The 21,253-nt window shown below is 45.2% G+C and overlaps 2 protein-coding genes across 4 annotated transcripts; both read left to right on the forward strand.

Annotated features, from left to right (window-relative positions):
- The first annotated feature begins 5,975 nt into the window (after positions 1-5,975).
- LOC142995324 (uncharacterized) lies at positions 5,976-10,156 on the forward strand. Its single transcript, XM_076146322.1, has 13 exons — positions 5,976-6,027; positions 6,154-6,314; positions 6,403-6,517; positions 6,826-6,998; positions 7,237-7,285; positions 7,368-7,496; positions 7,584-7,907; positions 7,988-8,085; positions 8,167-8,273; positions 8,369-8,448; positions 9,308-9,336; positions 9,445-9,576; positions 9,722-10,156. The coding sequence occupies exons 1-13, from the start codon at positions 5,976-5,978 to the stop codon at positions 10,154-10,156; spliced, it is 1,884 nt and encodes a 627-aa protein (XP_076002437.1).
- A 3,222-nt stretch (positions 10,157-13,378) lies between these two features.
- Positions 13,379-20,836, forward strand: scn3b (sodium channel, voltage-gated, type III, beta). 3 transcript variants are annotated; one of them, XM_076146326.1, is made up of 6 exons: positions 13,379-14,063; positions 15,714-15,892; positions 15,967-16,195; positions 17,789-17,927; positions 19,529-19,612; positions 20,140-20,836. In XM_076146326.1, exons 1-5 carry the CDS (start codon positions 14,009-14,011, stop codon positions 19,590-19,592), a joined length of 666 nt encoding a protein of 221 aa, XP_076002441.1. In that variant the 5' UTR covers positions 13,379-14,008; the 3' UTR covers positions 19,593-19,612; positions 20,140-20,836. The 3 variants fall into 3 exon arrangements, with proteins under 3 accessions (XP_076002441.1, XP_076002442.1, XP_076002443.1); XM_076146327.1 differs by having other exon boundaries at positions 19,529-19,600; XM_076146328.1 differs by lacking the exon at positions 19,529-19,612.
- The last annotated feature ends 417 nt before the right edge of the window (positions 20,837-21,253 follow it).

The raw sequence follows: 21,253 nt of genomic DNA on the forward strand, positions 1-21,253 counted from the left end.
CTCCCCTATCCCCCGCTGCCTTCCATGCAAATCAGGATACTATTGCCCACAAGGTACTTTACATTCCATGGCATTACTAACATCGCATATGTCAGGTTTAACGTGCGTCCAACTAACTCGTCTGTGTATGTGACAGGTACAGAGCACGACAGGAGCAATCCCTGCCCTCTTGGGTATTTCTGCCCCTTGGGATCCACCCAGCCACTCCCCTGTCCTCCTGGCTCCTATGGTAACCGCACCTACGCTGAGAAAATGGGGGATTGTCACTCATGTCCAGCCAGCACCTTCAACCACCTGCCTGCTCAGAGAGCTTGCTTTCCCTGTGGCAGCTCCTCCACCTCACCAGCTGGTTAGATCCTGTTTGCTCTTCCTCTATCATGACTCATATGTTAATTTGATCAAGCTGTTCAGTCCGACAGGGAAGAAGATTGCTTAAAAATGTGGGCCGCACTGTCCATATTCTCTCCCCAGGGTCTTCGTCTTGCACTTGTATCGGTAAGAATCGAGCTTTCCAGCACTCGGACGGCTCCTGTTTGTGCAGAACCGGTTTCATCTTCTACAATGAGCTGGATTTCAAGAGCTCTGCCTCAGACAGCGAGTTGGATTGCCAGCCAGAGGTCAGAAATTGCCCCCCCCCCCGAGTCTGAAAATTCAAATTCAATTCAATTTCAGTTCTCAGTTCATTAAAGCCTCCCACTGTCCTATATATGTACAGATTACATAACTTTCCCTAGTTGGAAGTTAGCTTGTGACAGAAATTATTGCCGGCTGAGATAAGTGAAGGTGAGGAGTCAACATCTGGCGGCGTTGAGGAGGCACCGAGGAAGAGTAAACATCCCGAGGTGTCAGGGTGCCCGTCTGTGTTATCAGCAGTCACCCACTTAAACACATTCAACATGGCGGGGACACAGACAGTTACATAATGTACATGTAGGAAAGAATGCTGATCAGTGTGTTGATTGTTTAATACCGCTTACAGGAATTATCCTCAGTTCAGGGGTCATACTATCTTAAACTGTGTAAAACGCTGCCTCCATATTTTTTGGATGGTTCAGAAGTCACTTTGACATAGCAAAGTTGGGAATGTACTTCTGTTAAACCATTAATGATTTAACATACAAGTCTCACAGGTCCTCTGCGTGGGTCTGTGTGTGTGTGTGACAGGTGAGCAGGCGCTGTGCTGCAGGACAGGTACGCCTGGCGGCATCCAGAGAGTGTGTGTTGCCTCTTCTCCACTCCTGTAACATCACCTGTGGACCACCTGGAGGAACCCTGGATGTGGAGATGGGCATGTGAATCCCACTTACTGGATTTTTTTTTTTAAATCAATGTGTTCCTAATTATACCATGTACCAACTCTTCACTCACAGCTGCAGTAAAGAAGTGAAGGTCGTACGTATGAGTGGTACATAATGAGCCGTATCTCATCTCACTGTACCTGCCCTGCTCCTCTCGTCCTAGCTGCCAGTGTGAGCGATACGTGTCTGCTGAGGAGCTTTGTAACATCTCCTGCCTCTCCAGACTCCCTCAGCTCTCTGCCCAGTTCTCCCCTGATGGCCAGCTGCTCGTCAGCCTCAAACAGAGAGGCAGCCTGATCTGGGCCAGGGTGAGTAAGACAGGCATTTGGGTCTCTCACCAGGGAGAGTGAATGGTAGCCGCGGCGCATTCATAATAAAGGATAACACCTTGGGGGATATGATAAGTGATAGTTTATCCATGTATGTAAGAGCACCGTATGCCTCGTTTCATTAAGTCGGTTCCTTGCGGCCATCAGGGTGTCATCATTTGACACAAGTTTCATTATCTGTAAATGTTCCTGCTCTCGTGTGTGAACACAAACGTGTTCGCTGTAATTGCATTGTGCCTTTGTGGGTTTGGGAATTTTTGGGTTTGTGTCAAAAGCCAAGTCTGTCAGTACACAGAAGATGTGTGGGCGTCATATTTCAAGAAGTTTTGCAGGTTTAACTTTTTGCTGGACATTGATTGTTTCACTTTGAGGCTGGCAACAGAGCAGTTTGTGTTGCGTCTCGTGTTTACGGTGTATAATAATAAGATTTGTGTTGGCACATTGTCAAAGTGTCAAAACTTGAGAGGTTGAGTCTATGTCGCCAATTTGCAAAATCACAATTAAAGTCACGAGTCCTGAACTGAGAGACAAGTCATGAGGCACACAAACACATTTAATGTCTGGAAAATAATTTGTCTTATATGCAAGTGTGGATGCTCTTTACTCTGGCAGATAAACTTTATTATTTGATGGAAATACACAAGGAGGTTTGTCACAGAGTCACAGTCAGCACAGAAAGAATACATGCCAGGCGGTTATATGTCGTCATACACATCACATGAGAGCTAAGTGGTGCCACACAGGAACAAACTTTTAATTTCCCCCAATTTAAATACAACTTTTCAGCCCAGGTCTGTCTGTCTGCCTGCATCCCACAGGCAGAGCTGCCATTCCTCTGACAGAAGCTCAAATAGATCGCTGCCTGATGAATCCGCCGCCGCTGTGGTGATTAGGCACAGCTGCATCCAACTGACTTCAGATGTGCTTTCTTCTTACTTACAAAAAATACACTCCAAACACCCCCCCCACTGTCACAAAAGGATTATAAAAATGTAACATTTGTACAATATTTGCAACTCAGTTAGTGCCCAAAGATAACCAGGGATAATTTGTGATTTGAGACCAAGTTAAGCCTAATTTTCTTGTACTCAGTGTGTTTTCAGCACAAATATTTGCAGAAGTTCCAAAATACAAATAAATATGATTGAGAGGATGGAAATCTGTGACATGTGTCCCCTTTTAAACTCCATTAAAGATGCCTAAATGCCTGAAATTCACAAATACATTATATAACAAATCAATGTCCTTCATGTTTACATGACATCAATTAGGTTAACTGTTTAAAACTGCAGTACAAGGAAACACAGATGTTCTGCTTGATCTTTCTTATTAGAGCCAACTGATAATTAGCTAACAGCATCTTGCTATTAATCTGTTTCTTGAATTCCTGGAGCGTGTTGCCGTGTCACAGTTCTGACTTTGTTTGTATTTGTTTCCAGGCTTTAACAGATGTTTTAGGACCTGACATGCACGCCAAGAATATCAGGAGAATCCACTTGGTTGAGTTTGGCTCTGACGGAGTGTTTGGATGGATTCCCACACACACAGAGCTCATCAGTCAGTTCATATCAGGTGACTCCAATCCAGTTTTATGTACGAGTTGGAATTTGAACTCTGCTGTGGAATTTGGAACTCCAATTTCATGCTAATTTATCTCTGTGATTTATCTCAGAGCCAATAGAACTCATCAGCAGATCAAGGAAGAGTAGAGACACAGAAACTAGTGATGCAGGTGACTCGGCTCTTCTTCCTCGTATCCCCAACCCCATCGCCTGCCTCTCCTCTGGTGACATGCTGATTTTCCAGCTCACCATTAACCACACTGGTATGATCTGCTTTCATTCACTTTCCTGATGCCTCGTCGCAACATTAGGATTCATTTCATTGCTTTAACCTTCCTACTCTTCATCCAAATTCATTTTTACCCTAAGGCCGCCAACTCAGCCACTTCCCAGTTTACCAGAAGGACCACCTATTCAACAGCAACCCCAGCTGGGACTTTGGTGCCTTCAGACGTCTGCAGATACTCATGAAGCAAACAAACTTCAACTCTACCAGGTAGGAGCATCGGCCAAACGTGTGCAGGCTGAAATGTCCCTCATCTTAAATCTGTCTTATGATCATAACCACCATTGATCACTCTCTCTTGTCCTCTCCTCCCAGGTTTGCCCATGTGTTCTCAGAAACAGGGAAGTATGTGTTCGCAGACAGCGCTGTCCCAGAGTGGGGTGTAGTGGTGGTGGTCAGTGAGGAGGGGACAGAGTGTGACCCCAGGGCCCCCATCTTCCAGCCCATGACCCCGGCACAGCTGGTCAGGTACGGGATTGTCAAGAACCACCGGCTCAATTTGCTGCCTGACTGGGGAGTGATTACAGGTGACTATTCTTTTCTGACGTTTGACTTTTTATCTTTGGGATCCCTTGACATCTTATCGTGATCGCCTGCCAAAATGTGTGAGCAGGGATCCTGACTCTGCTACTGGTGCTGGTGGTTGTTTTGACGACCACCATTCTGGTCCTGAGGCCCGGTAAAGCAAAGCTGGTCTCCCAGTGGAAGATGAAGCCCCGTTGGAGGAGCCTAGGCGAGCCTTTCTGCCCAGTGGAGGGTGACCACAGTGGTGACAGGTCTGTTGATGCGACACTAGCGCTGATGTTGTGCTTTAACCTCTGTCAACCCCGAGATGATGGCTGTCCTGCTGACATATACTGGACCATTAGCACCATTTATGATCCCGGTTCAAATCTAGGATTTGTAGCACATCTATCATTGTCCAGCTACTGGGAGGAAATGTAAAAAAGTCTTTTCTTTTGCAGCTTCACCTACAATGGGTGTATGAAGAACTAATAGATGATTAGCCTTGATTAAAATGATGATCATGGTACTTCAAATAATGACGTCACCTCACTTCGCTGTATTTCACTTGAATTTGTTGAAGTTGTTGCTCGCCATCCTCCTCTCATCAACCCCAACCAATTATGGATTATCACTATACTGTAAATGTTATATACTGAAAGATGAGCCCAGGGCTTGTATTTTTGAGACGGACGTTATTTGACGGCTTTTGCCTGTTGGCGTTAGGTAGCGTTACTGTTCATTCCTTGAAGTGTTTGGACAACACAAGCATTACTATATTTCATGCATATACTGTAATCTCACACACATGCGCACACGCATACACACACACACGCACACACACACACACACACACACACACACACACACACACGCACACACACACACACACACACACACACACACACACACACACACACACACACATCTAGTTGAATCATAGATGCAGCGATTTTACCTCATTATTGGTTTGAATAAAACAGTTCTGGAGGCTGAATATTGGAGTACTCATGGGGCAAAAACTAATTACTTGAGGCCTTAAAACTGCACTCATGACAGAATAAATTATATTAAGAATGTTAACATGCATAAAATAAGATTATATTTTTCTTCAAACAGCAGTAACTGACTGTGTTTTGTGCATCAGCGTGACCCAGAGCCCAGCCGGCCTCCTGGGCAGCAGAGGAGTCGGAGAAGGAGCAGAAGCTGAGGAGTCTGCCATCTCAAAGGGAGGTGAGATCAGCTTTTTATAGAAACTTTGCCCAAAGCCCATTTACACACTGTGTAAAGCTATAAATCTAGGTCACGATAGCGAGAGGGAGTGCACAGCAAGTTCACCTTCCGTCAAGAATTATAGAGTACCGAAGATGATTTTGTCAGGGTCGCTGTTTTTATTTGACATGAAATCCTGGATCTGTTTGAGTTAAGAGGTGATCAAGGAAAAGATTTATAGAGTCAGACTCTAAAGTGAAGTTATCTCTTATATGTAAACATAATAACTAAACCATTCACCCTTTAATTTTCTTTCCCGCTTTGATCACTCTATAATCAAGCAATCATTGAGATTATTGCAGAAAACCCATCTAAAAAAGATGTTCTCCTCTCCATCTGACTGGCTTTCAGTATTTCAGCTGTCTGGGGTATTTTGATGTTTCTATACTGTAGTCATGGCTATAATATGTCTTGCTTACAGCAGATTGCGCTATTCATTCTGTCCAGCGGGTGTTTAAATGTCCATTGGCCCGGCCATTATGAAACCATCACGCATGACCAGGTTGCAGTTAGAACAGCTACTCCTCGCCTGACTGATGGTGGAGATAATGGCTGATATCCAACCCTAATGACTTGAGGGGTTATCGCCTACTCTCTAGCTCGGGCTACTGCAATTTTAATTGAAGCACTTAACATCCACCACATGCTTCCGCCTGAACTACAAGTGCTTGTAGGGAAACTCCTCTGCATTATTACAGAGCTCACAGAGGGCAAGTGATTTCCCATGGTAGAGGCATTCATCAAGAGAGTGTCGCCGCTGTATTCCAAAGCAATTGGTTGATTGTGTCCAAGAATGTGTAGAGAATGATGATAATGTACTGTGAGGGGACTTCTGTAGAGGCCCTTTGCTATTTCATTGCAGCCCATCTCTCTTATTTGTGACATTTACTGCTCCCGTGTAGGAAGTGCACCTGGGAGGGGTGATTTAGAGGAGTTCAATGTGAAGACACTGTATGACAAACTAGAGGATCAAACCCTCCACTTAGCCTCACAGTTGGCCCGACACCGCAAAGACACACAGGAGTTCTACAGGAACATTTGCCAGCAGACTGATACGCTCAAGGTGAGATTCAACTCTGCCAGGAAAGATATTTAAGGCTTTATTTCTCTCAAATGCCAATGGAGACTGTGTGCCTTGAATCATCTTTCAGAACGTCTACGAGAACATGGATGCTAAAAAACTGAGTCTTCTGAAAGAGCTGATAGCCCATAATGCTTTGAGGGGTAAACCGTATGACAGCGTGGCTGGAGAGAGAGATACACAAGGTAAAAACTATTTGGTGATCATATTTGATCACTGACACCAATTTCAATGTAATTATCATATTTATTCTACATTATTGAGGAAAAACAGACATCAAACCTAACTTTAAGAGAGAAGGTTCAGGATGCAGGAACTGTGGAAAGTAGCTCACATACTGTAGGTTGATGCTTGAGGAAGAGGCTCAGTGCTATGACAATGCGTGATGGATCTTATGAATGAGAGCACATGGTTATGTAACGTCATTTGTGCTCGCCAAAGGGTGAAATCTGTGTTTAATGAATGTTGTCTTCCCTGGACGTGTCCCCCCCAGCTGAGGCGTCTCTGGCGTTGCTGAGCTCTGTTCTCAGGTCAGTGGAAGCTCTGTTATGCAGGGTGACAGGAGAAGCATGGCAGAACCATGACCTTCCTGCTCCACAGCACTCGCTACCAGACGCCAGGGAATGTGAGCTACAAGCGGGCGACTCCCACATGTGTTACACACAGGTACGCACAGAGACAGCTGACAACACATTATCCTCCTTGTTAGTTTCTACAAGCTTCAGTGAGCATTATAATCCCATTGCTGTTACTCTGTGCTAGCCTAGCAACTATGCTTTTATGTAAACAATAGCAGTTCAAGTTCAGCGTTCAGACTTAAGAAAAGAAAAAGCGACAGAGAGCCACACAATGAATCGGACTGATTAAGCAGAGAATAATTTCCTTCTTCAAATTGTGTCCCCAGTTTTCATCAATGAATATGACCAAACCAGGAGCTGCCACTAATGAGTCAGGTAAACAATTCAGCACATTCAGACCTCCTTATAGCTTCAGTGATTGTTGTCAGTGTAAATACATGAATGATGTCTTCACCAGCTCCTTATCTCAGTGACCATGACCTGTCCAAGCTGGTGGGCATATCTCCTCTATTCAGGACCCTGCAGGAGATCCTCCAGTCTTTACAGAACCTCACTACAGCTGAGTCTGGTCAGAATCTCCACAATGGTAAAGAACATATAGAAAACTTGATATTTCAAGAGCTCATACATTTATACTGTATCCATTATGAGCTTAAGCCTGGCATATTTTCAGTTACAGAGAGTACTGACCATGATGTACAACTCATCCCGACTGCGCTGGACAACCTCTCACCTCAGCACTCAGCCGTTTTCCTCTTCGGTTGCCAGGTCATGCAGTTGCTTGGAACCTGTCCCCCGTTCCCTTCTGTCCTTCTGCTGCTGGCCAAGTCCATCCCTGCTTCTTCCTCTTCCTCAGGTGGCGGTCTGTTGGCTCATTGCTCGAGGGATTTTTATTTCGACGTGACCAATCAAATCCTTTATGTGTCCGAGGCCAAGCTTCAGCACGTAGGACAGTTTGTTGCGGTCATTTTGCAGGCAATGGCCTGTATAGCATCAGGTAATCAGAGAGAACAGCAGGGTTTGAAAATCATCTTTGAGAGCAGAAGTACATTGTCTCCTTTGTCTATTTGTGTCCAGGATCCAAACCCCAGAGCTTCATGCGAGCTCTCCATGAGGCCATTTCAGCTTTAAGCCTTCATCTCTTCAATGTTTCTTTCAAACGAAACACAGCAAAGGTGTGTATCCGCCACTCAATCCTCACACAACAACGTCCTTACATTGTACAGATGGCTTTACAGTCAAACTTCATTTTACAGTCAAAACTTAATGCTCCTGAGGGACAGCACAGTGAATTAGCTGAGCACTTTCTCAACATTAGAGTTCCGACTGAGCCGCAGTTCGCTGAGTACCTCTTAGCCAGCAGGTCAGTGCAAGAACAAATGAAATCCACAGCTGAGTGGTTTGCCCTTTGAAGAAAACCACACAGTGAAACTTTCCGCCCACTGCTCTGCAATTTAGGCTGGAGAAATACAAATACTTCGGTCTGGAGCAGCTCATCTGTGACCTCAAACAGAGTCCAGCCAATCTAACGGAGAAAGGTAAGACTAATTGTCTGCTGGCAATAAGCTGCAATTTAGGTTATGTGAATATGTAAATCCGAGCCGTTCCTACCAGCTTCAAGATGATAGTTTACAGGCGTGGGCGTGATACATGGAGACGGAACAACGGAATGAACTTCCATGGAGGAGCTTGTGTTCTGATGCCAGCTTTGCCCGAGTAGCAAGAATCAGATGTTTAAAGAGTGCGGCACAGATTTTGGTCATATATCTCTCTACTTCACCACTATTACCAGTAATGTACGGCGGTTTCGACGCTTCTTCCATGCCTTCATAATCACTGCTGCTGGTCGCTTTAAATGCACAATCCGGTAGGCAACAATAGCTGTCCTAGCCTATGATGTAATGGTATTATATAAATATGATATTGACTCCAGGCCAGCATGCTTTCTTGGCCAGAATAGGCATTTTTGTAATAGAAAAGCTCTGAAAAGTTCAACCCCTGAGGAAAAGTAGTGATTGATTGCTCCTGCCTAAACTACAAAGGATAGACAAAACACTTTTTATGCCAGTGAGCAATACCTGTTACCGGTATCAGGATGATGGAGCGTCCTGACTTATTAGACTCTCGATACAGAAACAGAAGAGTTGGACGAGTCGGGAATGAGAAGCATCAGGAGGCTTCATTTGCTCATTGCTGCTGTGCGTCGGAGCACTGGTGTATCTGATGCGGTCCTCCTCAGGCCTCCAAACCTCTAGTGTACATTCGATTTTACTGCTCAGCTGCTGCAGTGAATTATACGATTGGACAAACAGACGTAATCGTGTTTATCATGAAGGATTTGTGTAAATTTCCACAACCACCATCACTTTGTCACTGTCCAATGTTTGATTTATGCAGGTCCACCGCCTAAAGGCACTCCCATCCAGGTAAATATCACTCACAGTTCTTTGTAAATCTCAATCCCTAAGCAGAACAGAGAATGCTTGGCATCCTCCGAGCTGCATCGTCACAAAGGCACTCGTTCTGTGTTCCAGACGTCCTGCATCGAGGAGGAAATCGACCACATGAACGAGTCTTTCTTGCAGCTGAGTATGCAGCTGCAGAACCGAGTCCAAACGAGCACGCGGCAAACGGAGAGAGAGAATAGCAACAGCGATCATTCTGCGGTAAATAGCTGTTCTTGAGTTATTCCTTATGTTTTGTGATATAGAGAGAAAGGTGTATCAACATGTTATCCGTCTGCCTTTGCGTACGTGCGAAACGAAATGAGAACGAAACGTTCGACGCGCTCTGCATTCTTTCCCGTTGCAGCGAGCGGCGCCAGGCCTAAGTCGTAATGGAACAACGCTGCTGGAACTGAAGAGACGTTACATATCTCAGCGCCTCAATGAGCTCCAGGTGACACTGGGCCAGATCAGGCGGTGTCAGCAGCGTGACAGCAGCCTGGGAGGCCGCACCCAAACAGGCGGCAGCGCCACTCAGCAGGAGCGGAAGGAGATCAATCCCGACGTAGGCGTCCGCAGTCCCTCAGATAGCCAGGACGGTTTTCCAGCTAACCCGAGCCAGGGCCCAGAGAGTGATACTTCAGCCTGGGAGGGGGGCGGACGTGCTCTCACTCCCAACCCGGCAATTTCCAAGGATAGCCACATGCTAGAGAAGCTTGTTGATGTTCCAGGGAAGCAGGAATTCAATGATCGGATTGCAATCGGAAACACAACAGGGCATACGGATGTCGATGGCATGTGACGGCCTGCTGATCTGAAAGTTAATCTGAACATGGATTAATTCTGGTGTTGTTAAGGTGGTGTTAGAGACAGTATGCAATCGTTGTACCTGTGTTGGACCTCGCTCTCTTTAACGTTCAGTTTGGAATAGATCAGTTATTTACACATGTTCAGTTGAATCATCTGTCTTGTCACATCTCCCATAAATTACCAAATTTTAACCTCTGCCTTAATTTGCTCCGGCTTTAAATTAAAGTTCTGTTCTTTTAATTATCTGTGTCGTTGCACTGGAATGGCGACAAGCAGCGGTCGGACGTAGTCTGTCATCTTGTCCAAACAGCTTCAGAGTCGGGAATTAATTCGGGCTCCTAAGGCGCTCTGTTCATTACCACGCTGTAATTAAAACAATAAACTTCAGATGAATGAACACAATGTGACACTGCTGGTTTTGTGTGTGTCTCCCCGTTGTGGAGGCGACGGCGACACGCATGAATATTTAACAGCAAACAAACACAAATCTTAGCTTCTGTGTTCCACTTTCATGGTTGGTCTGCAGCTCCCTGGAGTTCTCTGGGTCTTTTAATAGAAACTAAGTATTCCTACAACGGGCTGTGAGCCAGTTCAGAAGGTCAGACGGAACAAGTCTTCAGTTGCTATCAGTGTTAGCTTGGTGGGGTCTGTGCCAAGTCCTCAGGGTTTGGCTTGGTGTTGCCCCCTGTGTGTGTATGTGTGTGTGGGTGTGTGTGATGTCCAGTGGCTTCCTGAGATTATGTGTTGTCTCAATTAGATTAGCTGCTAGCTGCCACTGATCTGGCCTCAGTGTGTGGGGGGTGGGCAGTAGCAAACACACACAAACACATACACCCTACACTGAGCTGTTATGCTTTTGCTATCTTCGTTCCACTTGTTTACATCAACGGGTTTTGGTTATTTTTAGAAAGTCTGCTGTTTTGTTTTTGTTCTGGGTGTGTGGTATCTTGGTGTGTGTGTGTGTGTGTGTGTTTGTGTGTACGTGCACCACAGGTACTCATGCATGTGTGGTGGTGTGCTAACTGGGATGTTGTTGTCTGGGCAATGTTCACATCCTGCAACAACATACAGTGAGAGTGACCTTTGACACACGCAGTTAAGTGTTTAGTATCAGTGCAGGACACACATATGTGGCATACACACACACACACACATACAGTACATACATACATATAGATGGCCACAGATGGGTACAGAGCCATATGATGCTGTCCATCATGTATCACGGTGCAGTAGTTTGCTGTAATCTACTTCTAATCTTGAAATCCTTCCAAATCCCTGCAAATCTGCTCAATATATCTGCCGAGGACCCCCAGATACTCAACAGACCAGCGCTTCTCTGTAATCCTGCTGAGTGATGTCATGCTGGTGTGCAGTACGTTTGGTATTTATAGATTGTTGACCTGGTTATTGATTAAGGATAGCATGTTATTTAAAATGTTAATTAACACCTGTGCCTGTTTAATTAAAAAGCTTTTGTTGGGGCAAACACGTGCAGGCAGCCTGGGTTCAATGCTCTCCTGTTGTCTTCATAAGTCTGCATCCTGTCGCTAGGCAGGCAGACCTGTAGTCACCATGGCGCTGCTTTTCGGTTGCTATGGTTTCATTGTCTGCAAGGATGTGGTTCAACCAGGCCTGCCACATTTAGACAGCCTGTGGTATCGCCTTCCTGCTGCTGATGCTGACGGCAGTGAGAGCCTTTCTGTATCACAAACCTACTAACTCTGATTTATTTGTTATTGCTCTGTATGTTTGCAAATGGTAACATCAATTACAGATTCATGTTCTGCCTTTACAGATAAAATGATTTGAATCAATCACTCTGAAATAATGACTCTTCCTTAATGTTTGTGGCAGAATAGAGAAGGTAATAATTGTGAGGGTACAAATCAGATGACATTGATCTTCACTGGACAAATGTTTCTAGATTTAGAAAACAAAGTATTACTATTGAAAATACACTTAATACTTTAAATATATAATAACTAAAATATTTTCAAAGGCTATTTGGAAAGCAACCGCCACATCCATTTTCGTTAAGAGGCGAAGAACAAAGCACGCAATAGATTTCAAAGAATGAAGAAGATTGAATATCTGTCAGTCTGCTTGTTTTGTTTTGTGTCAAGTTGACAGGAAAACAGCGAGGCAGATGAAAAACCGAATGTGTGAATTCAGCACACATTCGGCCGTTTCATTACTCAGTCGTCACATCGCACAGCCTTCGCACAATGAGCTTGCAGAGAGTCAAAGTATTGGCATTCTGTGTGACAGGAAAAGGTGATATAAGTGATGTAACGCCGTTCAGCAGGCACTTCAGCCCCCTCATGCTGCTGTGTGATGGACTGGAATGAAGTAGTGGCTGGACTATTCATACAATATGACTGCTTTATGATCCACCTAAGTGAGTCCAGTTTGATCAAAAATTCATAAAAAAAGAATAAAAATGATTGACCGGTTTTCAATTTTAATGCTTTGGCGATCATGGAAATGAAGGAGGGAAATGAATGAGTTGCTGCAATGTGGAATAGTTTCTGCTCAAATATAAGATGAATTATGTATTTGTTACAGCAAAGAAATCTCAAAATGAAATGTCTTTATGGTGGGTGCTTTTGCAGCTTTGACTGTCTGTAGTTAGAAGTTAGAAATAAATGATTAGGCTGTCTCAGTGTCTGTGTTGGGATACCAGAAGATGGATCCACACTGTGAATTGTTACAACTGATGTATTTGTACATCTAAGTCTGTTAAGTTTATTTGTAAGGCTCAGTATCACATACAGACAAATAATGCAAGCAGGGAACTTCTTTTTCTGCTTCGAGATTCAAGCGTCACATCCAGATTACAGATTTTACGTCAATATGCAGCAAATGTTCAAAATATTGACCAGCCCTAGAATACATACATGAATATTAAGACAGTCTGAAGCAAAGCACTTTGTTTGTCTGGGTTATTGGTGTGATAAATATAAGTAGTTTGTTGTGAAAATTATAATTTTTAATCATAAAAGCATGTTTAGTCCTTTCAATATTGAGATATTGGTTTTCAAACGCTCATATTCACTTTGGAAGAGTGTGAGAAAGGGGGCCGAATAACTGTGTTGGCTCCGGGTCCCATCAGTCCCTGATTCCGCCCCTGTGTCAGAGACTGCGGCCGGGTCAAGCGGCGATAACGTCGCGCTGAAGGAGGGAGTGACTCCGCGCATGCGTATCACGGCGGAGTGTGTGACTGCTGAAAAACAAAGGCGGGCAGCCGCGGCTGGGAAATGTCACCAGTCATACATATAATGGACGCAAAGCACATCAGACAATCAGTGCGTGAGCGCTAAGACGAGACGAGCCGCGCCGTTTCCACCACCTGTACGCGAGCACGACTCCGGACAACAACAACAACAACAACAAGTACGCCGGCGCCAGCGAATCCACAGGTTCCTCCCTCCGCGCTCTTTCTTTCTGCCGTTTATCCGGATGGAACCGAATGACTAAGCGCGTGGAAGCGTAGACGCGGACGAGGGGGCGATGTAGTTGAGAGGATAAAGTTTCAGTTTGTTCGTACGCGGAATGGAGAATCGCGTGTTGAGCGGAAACTTCGACGCGTAACATGAGCGCGTGAGCATGTCGCAGCTCGCGCGTCACGTTATATTTTGATTGGCAGAGAGATAGACAGAGAGAGGAAGAGAGAAAGCGAGAGAGAGAGAGGAAGAGAGAGACAGAGAGAGAGAGTGTTTACGTCCCGAGGAAAGGCGCTGTCCTCGGTGCTGAAGCCGTCGCGGCGCCGCCATCACTCCGCGGCCTCGCGTGCACGCAGCCTGACGCGGGGACGCTGCCGCCGCCGCCGCCGCCCCGCAACATGCACACCCGCACCAGAGCTCAACTGCAAACTTTGGTGCTTTTCGGTTTTGTTGGTAAGTTTGTTTGTTTATTTATTTGAGTTCACGAGCATTCAAAGCTGTCATCAATTACACAAGTATACGTTATAGAAGCAATGTTTAGTTTTATACACTAATTTATATTCACTTCACTTTGACCATGAAGAGCAGTAAAGATGCCCTGAAGTTACTAAATGTTGTATTTCTGCACACCTGCTACTAATGTATGTGTATGTACGTTTAGAAGCACAGATTTATCGAAATGCATAACTGGAACATAGTCAGCAATTAGGCTGTGTTATTATGTAGCATTGAGCTTGTGTTGGTTATTATACTTAATAGAATAAAGTCTAAACAGGGAGCAGGTTATTAAAGGGTTAAAACAGAGAGAGAATAAAGAAAGTAAACAGTGCAACAGCAGGCCGACAGGTTGATTACATACAGGTTCATACATTGAAGTGAAATTCCTGCTTTACCCTGAATGTTGCATGTTATTCCAGCAGTAAGGCATTCCCAGTATTCCCATTCTTATCATTCCTATAGCTGCATGGCTGCAAACCCCAGTTTTAGTGTAGCTGGACAGACACAGTGGCGTGTTGTCAGCATGTAAGTGGAATAAATGGATCCATCGTACAGAGGGCGCTGAGGTTAACCCCTCACTCCCTCACTCCCTCAACCCTTCCCCCTCTCCATTTCCCTTCTTTCATCCCTTATGTTCTCTCTCTGCCTTCTGTGTGTGTGTGTGTGTGTGTGTGTGTGTGTGTGTGTGTGTGTGTTTGTTCGTTCGAGTCCACACATTAGAGATGAGATGGAATTGATGTTGGCACTGTCTCCCCCGGGGGGCTCTGGGTTATATAATAGCCCAGGCCTGTGCACAGCAGCCTGGCTTCTCCCTGCTCTTCATCCCCTCCATGGTTCCCCCCCACACACACTCTCCCCTCCCTTTTGTTGTGTTTGTGTATCCATCTTAATGGATCTCTTCTTCCTGCTTGTCCACCATATCACCGTTCTCCTCCTGCACATTTTCCTCTTACAGCCTCTAATGGACAGAGGCCGTCGTTAGAGCTTATTGTCTCTGCATGATGTTGATTTGTTGCTCTTTCTGCTGTCTTTGAATTCAGGTCATCTGTTATCACTATTATTATTATTAATGCTTGGATTTGGTTTCTGTCTCAACGTGGGATTCCTTAGAAGAGCTTCATTACTACACAAATTGCCATCATAGTTTGTTTATTTTACATAGTTTGGGGTTTTATTCCCAACACGTTCAGTTGGTCTCATCCATCACTAAAGGTTCTTCTTGTTGATTTACTGTGAAATAAAAATGTGTTCTGCTTCTCTAAAGCCACAGGACTTTGTTGTTTTCAACCATGGACATATTAGTTTGATTGAAATACATCACTGTGTCATCAATCATCCGATCAGAATAGAAACTAGATTGAACTTACAGAGAGCTCATACCTCCACCAAGGCCAAGGACTCCATCGTTCCATGATATCAGCTTATTGATAAAGTTAGACACTAATGTTTTTTCCCCCTGAAACTAATTCTCGCCCACTCACTATATAATTTGGCTCAGTGTATTTGCTTATGAAATGTTAAGCTCCTCCCCCCTGTGTGTGGTTACGTTATTAATGTTGGACTGTTGCTGTTGGACGTGTCTCTAACATGTCCGTCCCCCTCCAGTGCACTTGAGCCGGCCCGTGTGCGTCGATGCTCCGTCGGACACCAATGCCGTCCTGGGCCGCCCCATGAAGCTGACCTGCATCTCCTGCTTGAAGAGGGAGGAGGTCAAGGCCAACACACAGGTGGACTGGTACTACGTGCTGAAAGACCCAGATGGCAACACTCTGAATCGTACGCTTGTAGGTTACCCCGCACGACGGCCGCTCTGTCTCCACACCTGCACTGTCTGACCTTTGCCCTTCCTCTCTGACAGATACTCCAGTATAAGGACGGCAAACCTCAGCAGAAGGAGGGGCCGTGGTACGGACGCCTGAAGTGGAGCGGGAGCCAGGACTTGCAGGACCTTTCCATCCGAATCCTCAACGTCACGTTAAACGACAGTGGCACGTACGAGTGCGACCTGCTCCGCTTGTTTGAGTTTGACTTCTTCGAGCACCCGTTCAGACTGACCAGGGTGATCGAGCTGAAGGTGAAAGAGAAAGGTGAGGACCATCCTTATTATTCTGAGCCGCTCTCCCTTAAATGGTCGGTTGCACTTATCCGTAAATCTCAGTGTTCAAGAAGCGGTTGTGGGTGAGACGAGTGTGTGTGTGTGTGTGTGTGTGTGTGTGTGTGTGTGTGTGTGTGTGTGTGTGTGTGTGGTGGGGTTTTATCTCCACAACTCTAAAACGTGGTTATTCAGAGCTCCCACTTGTGTTTTCCGTTCCCACGCTGAGAGAGATTACGAAAGCAAGCAATGTTTCCACCGCAATCACTCACGGTGTTGTTTTTGTGAGTCGGAGCCTTTCAGAGATAAGTAGGGTTCACTTACCAACTTACCTGCTTAACCCCCCTGTCGAGACACCGCTGAAGACAAGTGATTTCCTGTTTTCCCCTGTCTTGTCTTCATTGTCAGAATCTGATAGAGGGGGGTAACTGCTTTCCTTAATGTGGCGTCTTCCTTGTTTGAACGCGTGTCCGTGATACTAGAGGCACGCTCTGGGTCTCACGCTACGGTGGTGTCAAGTTTCACAAAGCCCTGAGCTGATGTACTGCACATCTGGGTGTCACGTTACAGGAGTGACGTCCCCGGCAGTAGAGCGGATTAGGTCTCGGCGAACCAACATCTCTCTGTTTCCTCTCGTAAAGGGGTCCAGTTACGCTAACAGCCTCTATTTGCGGAACGCTGCGGAGTGAAATCTGTGAAAGCTGTCAGCCGCCCCGTCAGGTTGGTTACAGCTTCGGCACCACCGCCGCTCTCACTGAGTGACCCGGAGACGGAGCTGTTAAATCCAGTCCAACCACATTTCTTCTCGTTGTGAGAAGTGAGAGTCCTCATCTGTATTTGTCCCATTCCGAGTAGCTTAGCGACGTTAAGGATGATGGCTGCTTCGCGGGGTTTGAACCTGTGACCTTCTGGCTGTGATGGGAAACCGCTGCACCGCCACACTGGGCTAAAGTCAACAAGAGAGGAAGCAACTGTATCAAGGACAGGACTGAACTGCTTTAGTTGTAAGAAAAGGCATTTCAGTTTTAAAATGTCTCCATCTGGACCCAATTTCACCTTTTGATGAGGGTTAAGTCAGTTTGGTTTGGAACTCTTGAAGAAATTGACAAAGATATAAGCACGTTATGCCCAGAATATGAACTATGATCTATTTAAATATTCATGTGTCTGCCCTCTGGATTCAGATCAGCAACAAATCTCACCAGCTGCAGCTCGACTGTAACTTTAACCTCATTTGCTGAAATTCACAATTTCCTATCTCAGGATCCAGTTTGCAATCAATCATTCAGAGCCGGGACCTCGAGATCCAATATTACAACCATAAGCTGCTGCCAGTTCAACGTGTAGTGCAATTCTGTGCTCATATTTAAAACCTATCTGTCTTAAAACCAGAGCTGAGAAACGATAGAAGAAAACAACCACAAGCACAAAATCACAAAGTTTTTTAAATGTAACTATCGATTCTTCACGAATGGTTAATCCAGAATCAATATCTTCTCCCTCCTCTTCTATCAGGCACACGGACCTGGGAAAAGGACAGAGATACTGAATAATGCATGTTTCTCCTTTGCTTGTTTCTGCTCCTCAGCCAGCAAAGAAAGTGCGGCCGTCTACTCTGAGATCATGATGTATCTGCTGCTGGTGTGCTTGACCCTCTGGCTGCTGGTGGAGATGGTCTACTGCTACAGGAAGATCTCCAATGCCGATGAGCAGGCGCAGGACACAGCGTGAGTCAAGGACGCGCGGGCGGAGAGAGGAGGGCAAAGACAGATAAGGACGAGTTAGAACGGGGGCGTTCATTAAGACGCTGACAAACTCGGCGGCGTCGTCTCCTGGTTGCACATCTGTACGTAGCTTAACAGGAAGTCGAGGCTCGGGCCCACGTCGTGACTCACCAGTCACTTACTTAGCTACAAAATGAGCGAGAATGCCTGCGTGAGTCACCGCTCATTAGATAACAGCAATCAGGACCCTTAGAAATAAAGCGTCAGGGAGGAGAGATTCAGACAGAGAGACAGACAAGCGGACAGACAGGTAGCAGTAATTGTGTCTCCGCCGTATCAGGCTTTATCTGTGCCGGCGTCATCTGTCTTCTCGCCTCAGCTGCCTGACAGCTCTGAAACGTTCCCTAATCACCGCTGGCTCCTTCAGCCGTTCGCTCCTTTTTAAACAACCTCTTCACGTCTGCAGCTAAGCCACAAAGCCACAGACGCCCACACACACAGAGGCGGCCGCCCCCGCGCAGTCCCGCTCACACGCGTGGCAGATGTGCGCCGCTTTATTACAGCCAATTAGGTCGGTTTCTGTGTTTTTAAAGCCAATTTGTTGTGATATGTGTGTGGTTTCAGGACAGGAGATAGATAAGAGAGGGCAGATGATAAGAATTAAAGGAAAAGCTCAAAGGGAAATAATAACAAAGAACAAAAACAATAAGGACTTTCTGCAACTTTGGGGGAAGAAAATCATTAAATAACTTAATAATAATAACTGTATAATTAGAAATCAACACAACGATACAACAAGATTCTAACTTTGCTGCAGGATTTGACACATTCAAATCAAAAACAATTGTAATTCTATTTATGAATCAGTAAATAATGGATACAATTCAAATGAAAGACAATGAAAGACGTCTTAATCCAATCCAGCGAGGTCTTTGTTCTGTACTGCAGCTGTGTTAGTGAGGCTGAAGCCGACTGAAGGAAATCTACGTCCCGTTCTGCACTTACAGTAAAGTTCATTGATCCAAACGCCGACCCAGCATCCAGTGATCCGGTGCTCGTCTTCTCGCCTCCTGCGACCCTGAAAGACGTGATGACCTGAAACTGCTGTTATTGACTCTCAGGGTGAAACTCAACAGTAGCGACGGGGAGCTTTGCCCACTTGCAGAGGCCATTTTGTGCTCTGTCACTTAGCTTAACTCAAGCTTAATGGATGTCTGACTGTACGCTGCTGTAGATCTTACAACGATCTGCAACGCATTAAGAGCTCAGATCATAACGGCTACACAGTCTACGCAGAGTCTTTTGGCTTGGAAAAATTAAAATAAAGCTGCAGCAAGAACATCTGAAACATGAGAGATAACAATATGGACAAGAAGTAAAAATGTCAAAATGAAACTTTCAATTCCCAGATCGACTCTCAGAAGAAACTAAACCCTTTAATCTACAAACACGAACGCTACATATTCAGTCTGGTGTTGTTTACTACATAAATGTGTTGTTGAGTACAAAACGCAGCAGAAGGAGTGTTTGAATCCTCTGGTTAGTGAGATTCTGCTGTCACCCACACCCAGACTGTGGTTCTGCCTCTTGTTTCTCCACCACAGGACAAACTACCTCGCCGTTCCCTCCGAGCAGAAAGACAATCCAGCCGCTCCCGTTAAAGAGTAGAAGCGCTTGTCAGTGACACGGTATTTTACATGTGACTCCTCCGATCAAGAAATCACCACCACCTACCCCCCCTCTCTCTCACTCTCTCTCTCTCTCTCTCTCCCTCTCTCTCTCTCTCTCTCTTTCATTCCTTCATCATCGGTACTTTCCTCCTCCTTGGCTGGAGTCCTGTTGCTTCAAACGCCGTCACTATTCCTTTCATCCTCCATATATTCATCCATGTTTCTGCCCGCATCGATGTTCTAGAATAGTTTCCTCCTCTCCCTATGTGTCCTCTTCTGTCATATGTGAAGTTTCCGTCCTGACAAAATTCAACACAAACACAAACACGACCTCTCAACCATCTGAAACGCATTGAATTTGCATGTTTATGAAGTAGCTTCTCCTCGACTGTAACATTCCTAAAGGACACAGATGTTTGTGTAAATTCGATTTGGTCCAATTTTGAATGTTTACTGTGGAAGAGGCTGTAGCCGTGATGCAGCATACAGATCAGTGTGTGTGTGTGTGTGTTGAGTAACGGGGAGATGTCCTCTGCTCTTCTCAGGTATTGACCGACGCCGCCGCCATGGTAACATCAACGCAAACACCAGGGTTCTGCATCCTGCCGCCTGAGGTCCCTGGCGTCCTGCATAAACTGTCCAAAACGTCCAAAAGTGCTCAATCTTCCTCCTCGTATATTTCACACTTCTGCCAGATTACCGAACGAATACTAACGCCACGCTTCACTTGGATGTGCTGCATATGTATTAGTATTGAATAGTGCCTCTGTGATTTATAGTATATCCTATATTTGTATAAGACAGGAAAACTGGTTTCTTCTGACTGCCGTTAAGAAGTCTGGTGTTTTTGTTTTCGTCAATTCTTATACTTTTGATAGAGAAAACGTCAGATTTTCAGGGGGGTCAACGTTTTATTTGTATTGGCCAACGACACTCTTTTTAAGGAAACGGATTGCATAAGCTTTTATACCGTACGGATGTGTTTTGTTGCCATGTTTCAGTCCCTATAATCATAAAGTCTTATTACTGCCTAATACTTATCGATGGTTATTCCTGATGCTTGGCGTTTCTGCAATGCCGCGGAGACAAATGTGCCTGTTTCAATAGAACAACGCTGTTCAGAGAGAGTCAACGTCACGCCATGTCTGTGTTTGTGTTTGTATTGTCTGTCTGTGTCTGTGTCTGTGTGTTTGTGTGTGTGTGAGTGAGCGAGCGGCTTTTCAATCATTAAATACGATGCATTCCACAGGCAGTGATGAAGCGTTTCTGTGTGTGTACACGTTTTTTCTCACCCCAGACTTGTTTTGAGATACGAAGCTTTAAAGTTTTGCCGCGTCATCACATTCAACTTTTGACTTTTCAAAATGTAAATGTAAAGAAAACGCATAAATTTAAAGAATATACAAAAATATAACATGAAGCCCCTTCAGCTGACTCCTGCCAGATAGACCCTCATAACGCTGAGGTCATGGTTGGAGTACTTAGTTACCATTGAAACGAGTCAACAGTACCTGGAGTATCACACTCCACCACCGCAGCCTAGCACTTTGATTCAGACTTTAAGAGAGAAATGTGCTTTTGCCTCGTCGGCCTGATTTCTCTCATTATCTGTGACTTCTGTGGTGTAGAATGACAAGAAATGGGATCTAAATCAAACAC

The sequence above is a fragment of the Genypterus blacodes genome, unplaced genomic scaffold (genome assembly GCF_046128005.1).
Source record: "Genypterus blacodes isolate CSIRO-AG114 ecotype Tasmania unplaced genomic scaffold, CSIRO-AGI_Gbla_v1 ptg000032l_1, whole genome shotgun sequence".
In the NCBI taxonomy this organism is placed as follows: Eukaryota; Metazoa; Chordata; class Actinopteri; order Ophidiiformes; family Ophidiidae; genus Genypterus; species Genypterus blacodes.

Coding starts and splice junctions, on each gene's coding strand:
- LOC142995324 (XM_076146322.1), top strand. CDS start 5,976: ATGGTAGAGGCATTCATCAAGAGAGTGTCGCCGCTGTATTCCAAAGCA. Junction 6,028..6,153: donor GCTGTATTCCAAAGCAATTG/GTTGATTGTGTC, acceptor GCTCCCGTGTAG/GAAGTGCACCTGGGAGGGGT. Junction 9,337..9,444: donor CTAAAGGCACTCCCATCCAG/GTAAATATCACT, acceptor TCTGTGTTCCAG/ACGTCCTGCATCGAGGAGGA.
- scn3b (XM_076146326.1), top strand. CDS start 14,009: ATGCACACCCGCACCAGAGCTCAACTGCAAACTTTGGTGCTTTTCGGT. Junction 14,064..15,713: donor GGTGCTTTTCGGTTTTGTTG/GTAAGTTTGTTT, acceptor GTCCCCCTCCAG/TGCACTTGAGCCGGCCCGTG. Junction 15,893..15,966: donor ACACTCTGAATCGTACGCTT/GTAGGTTACCCC, acceptor CCTCTCTGACAG/ATACTCCAGTATAAGGACGG.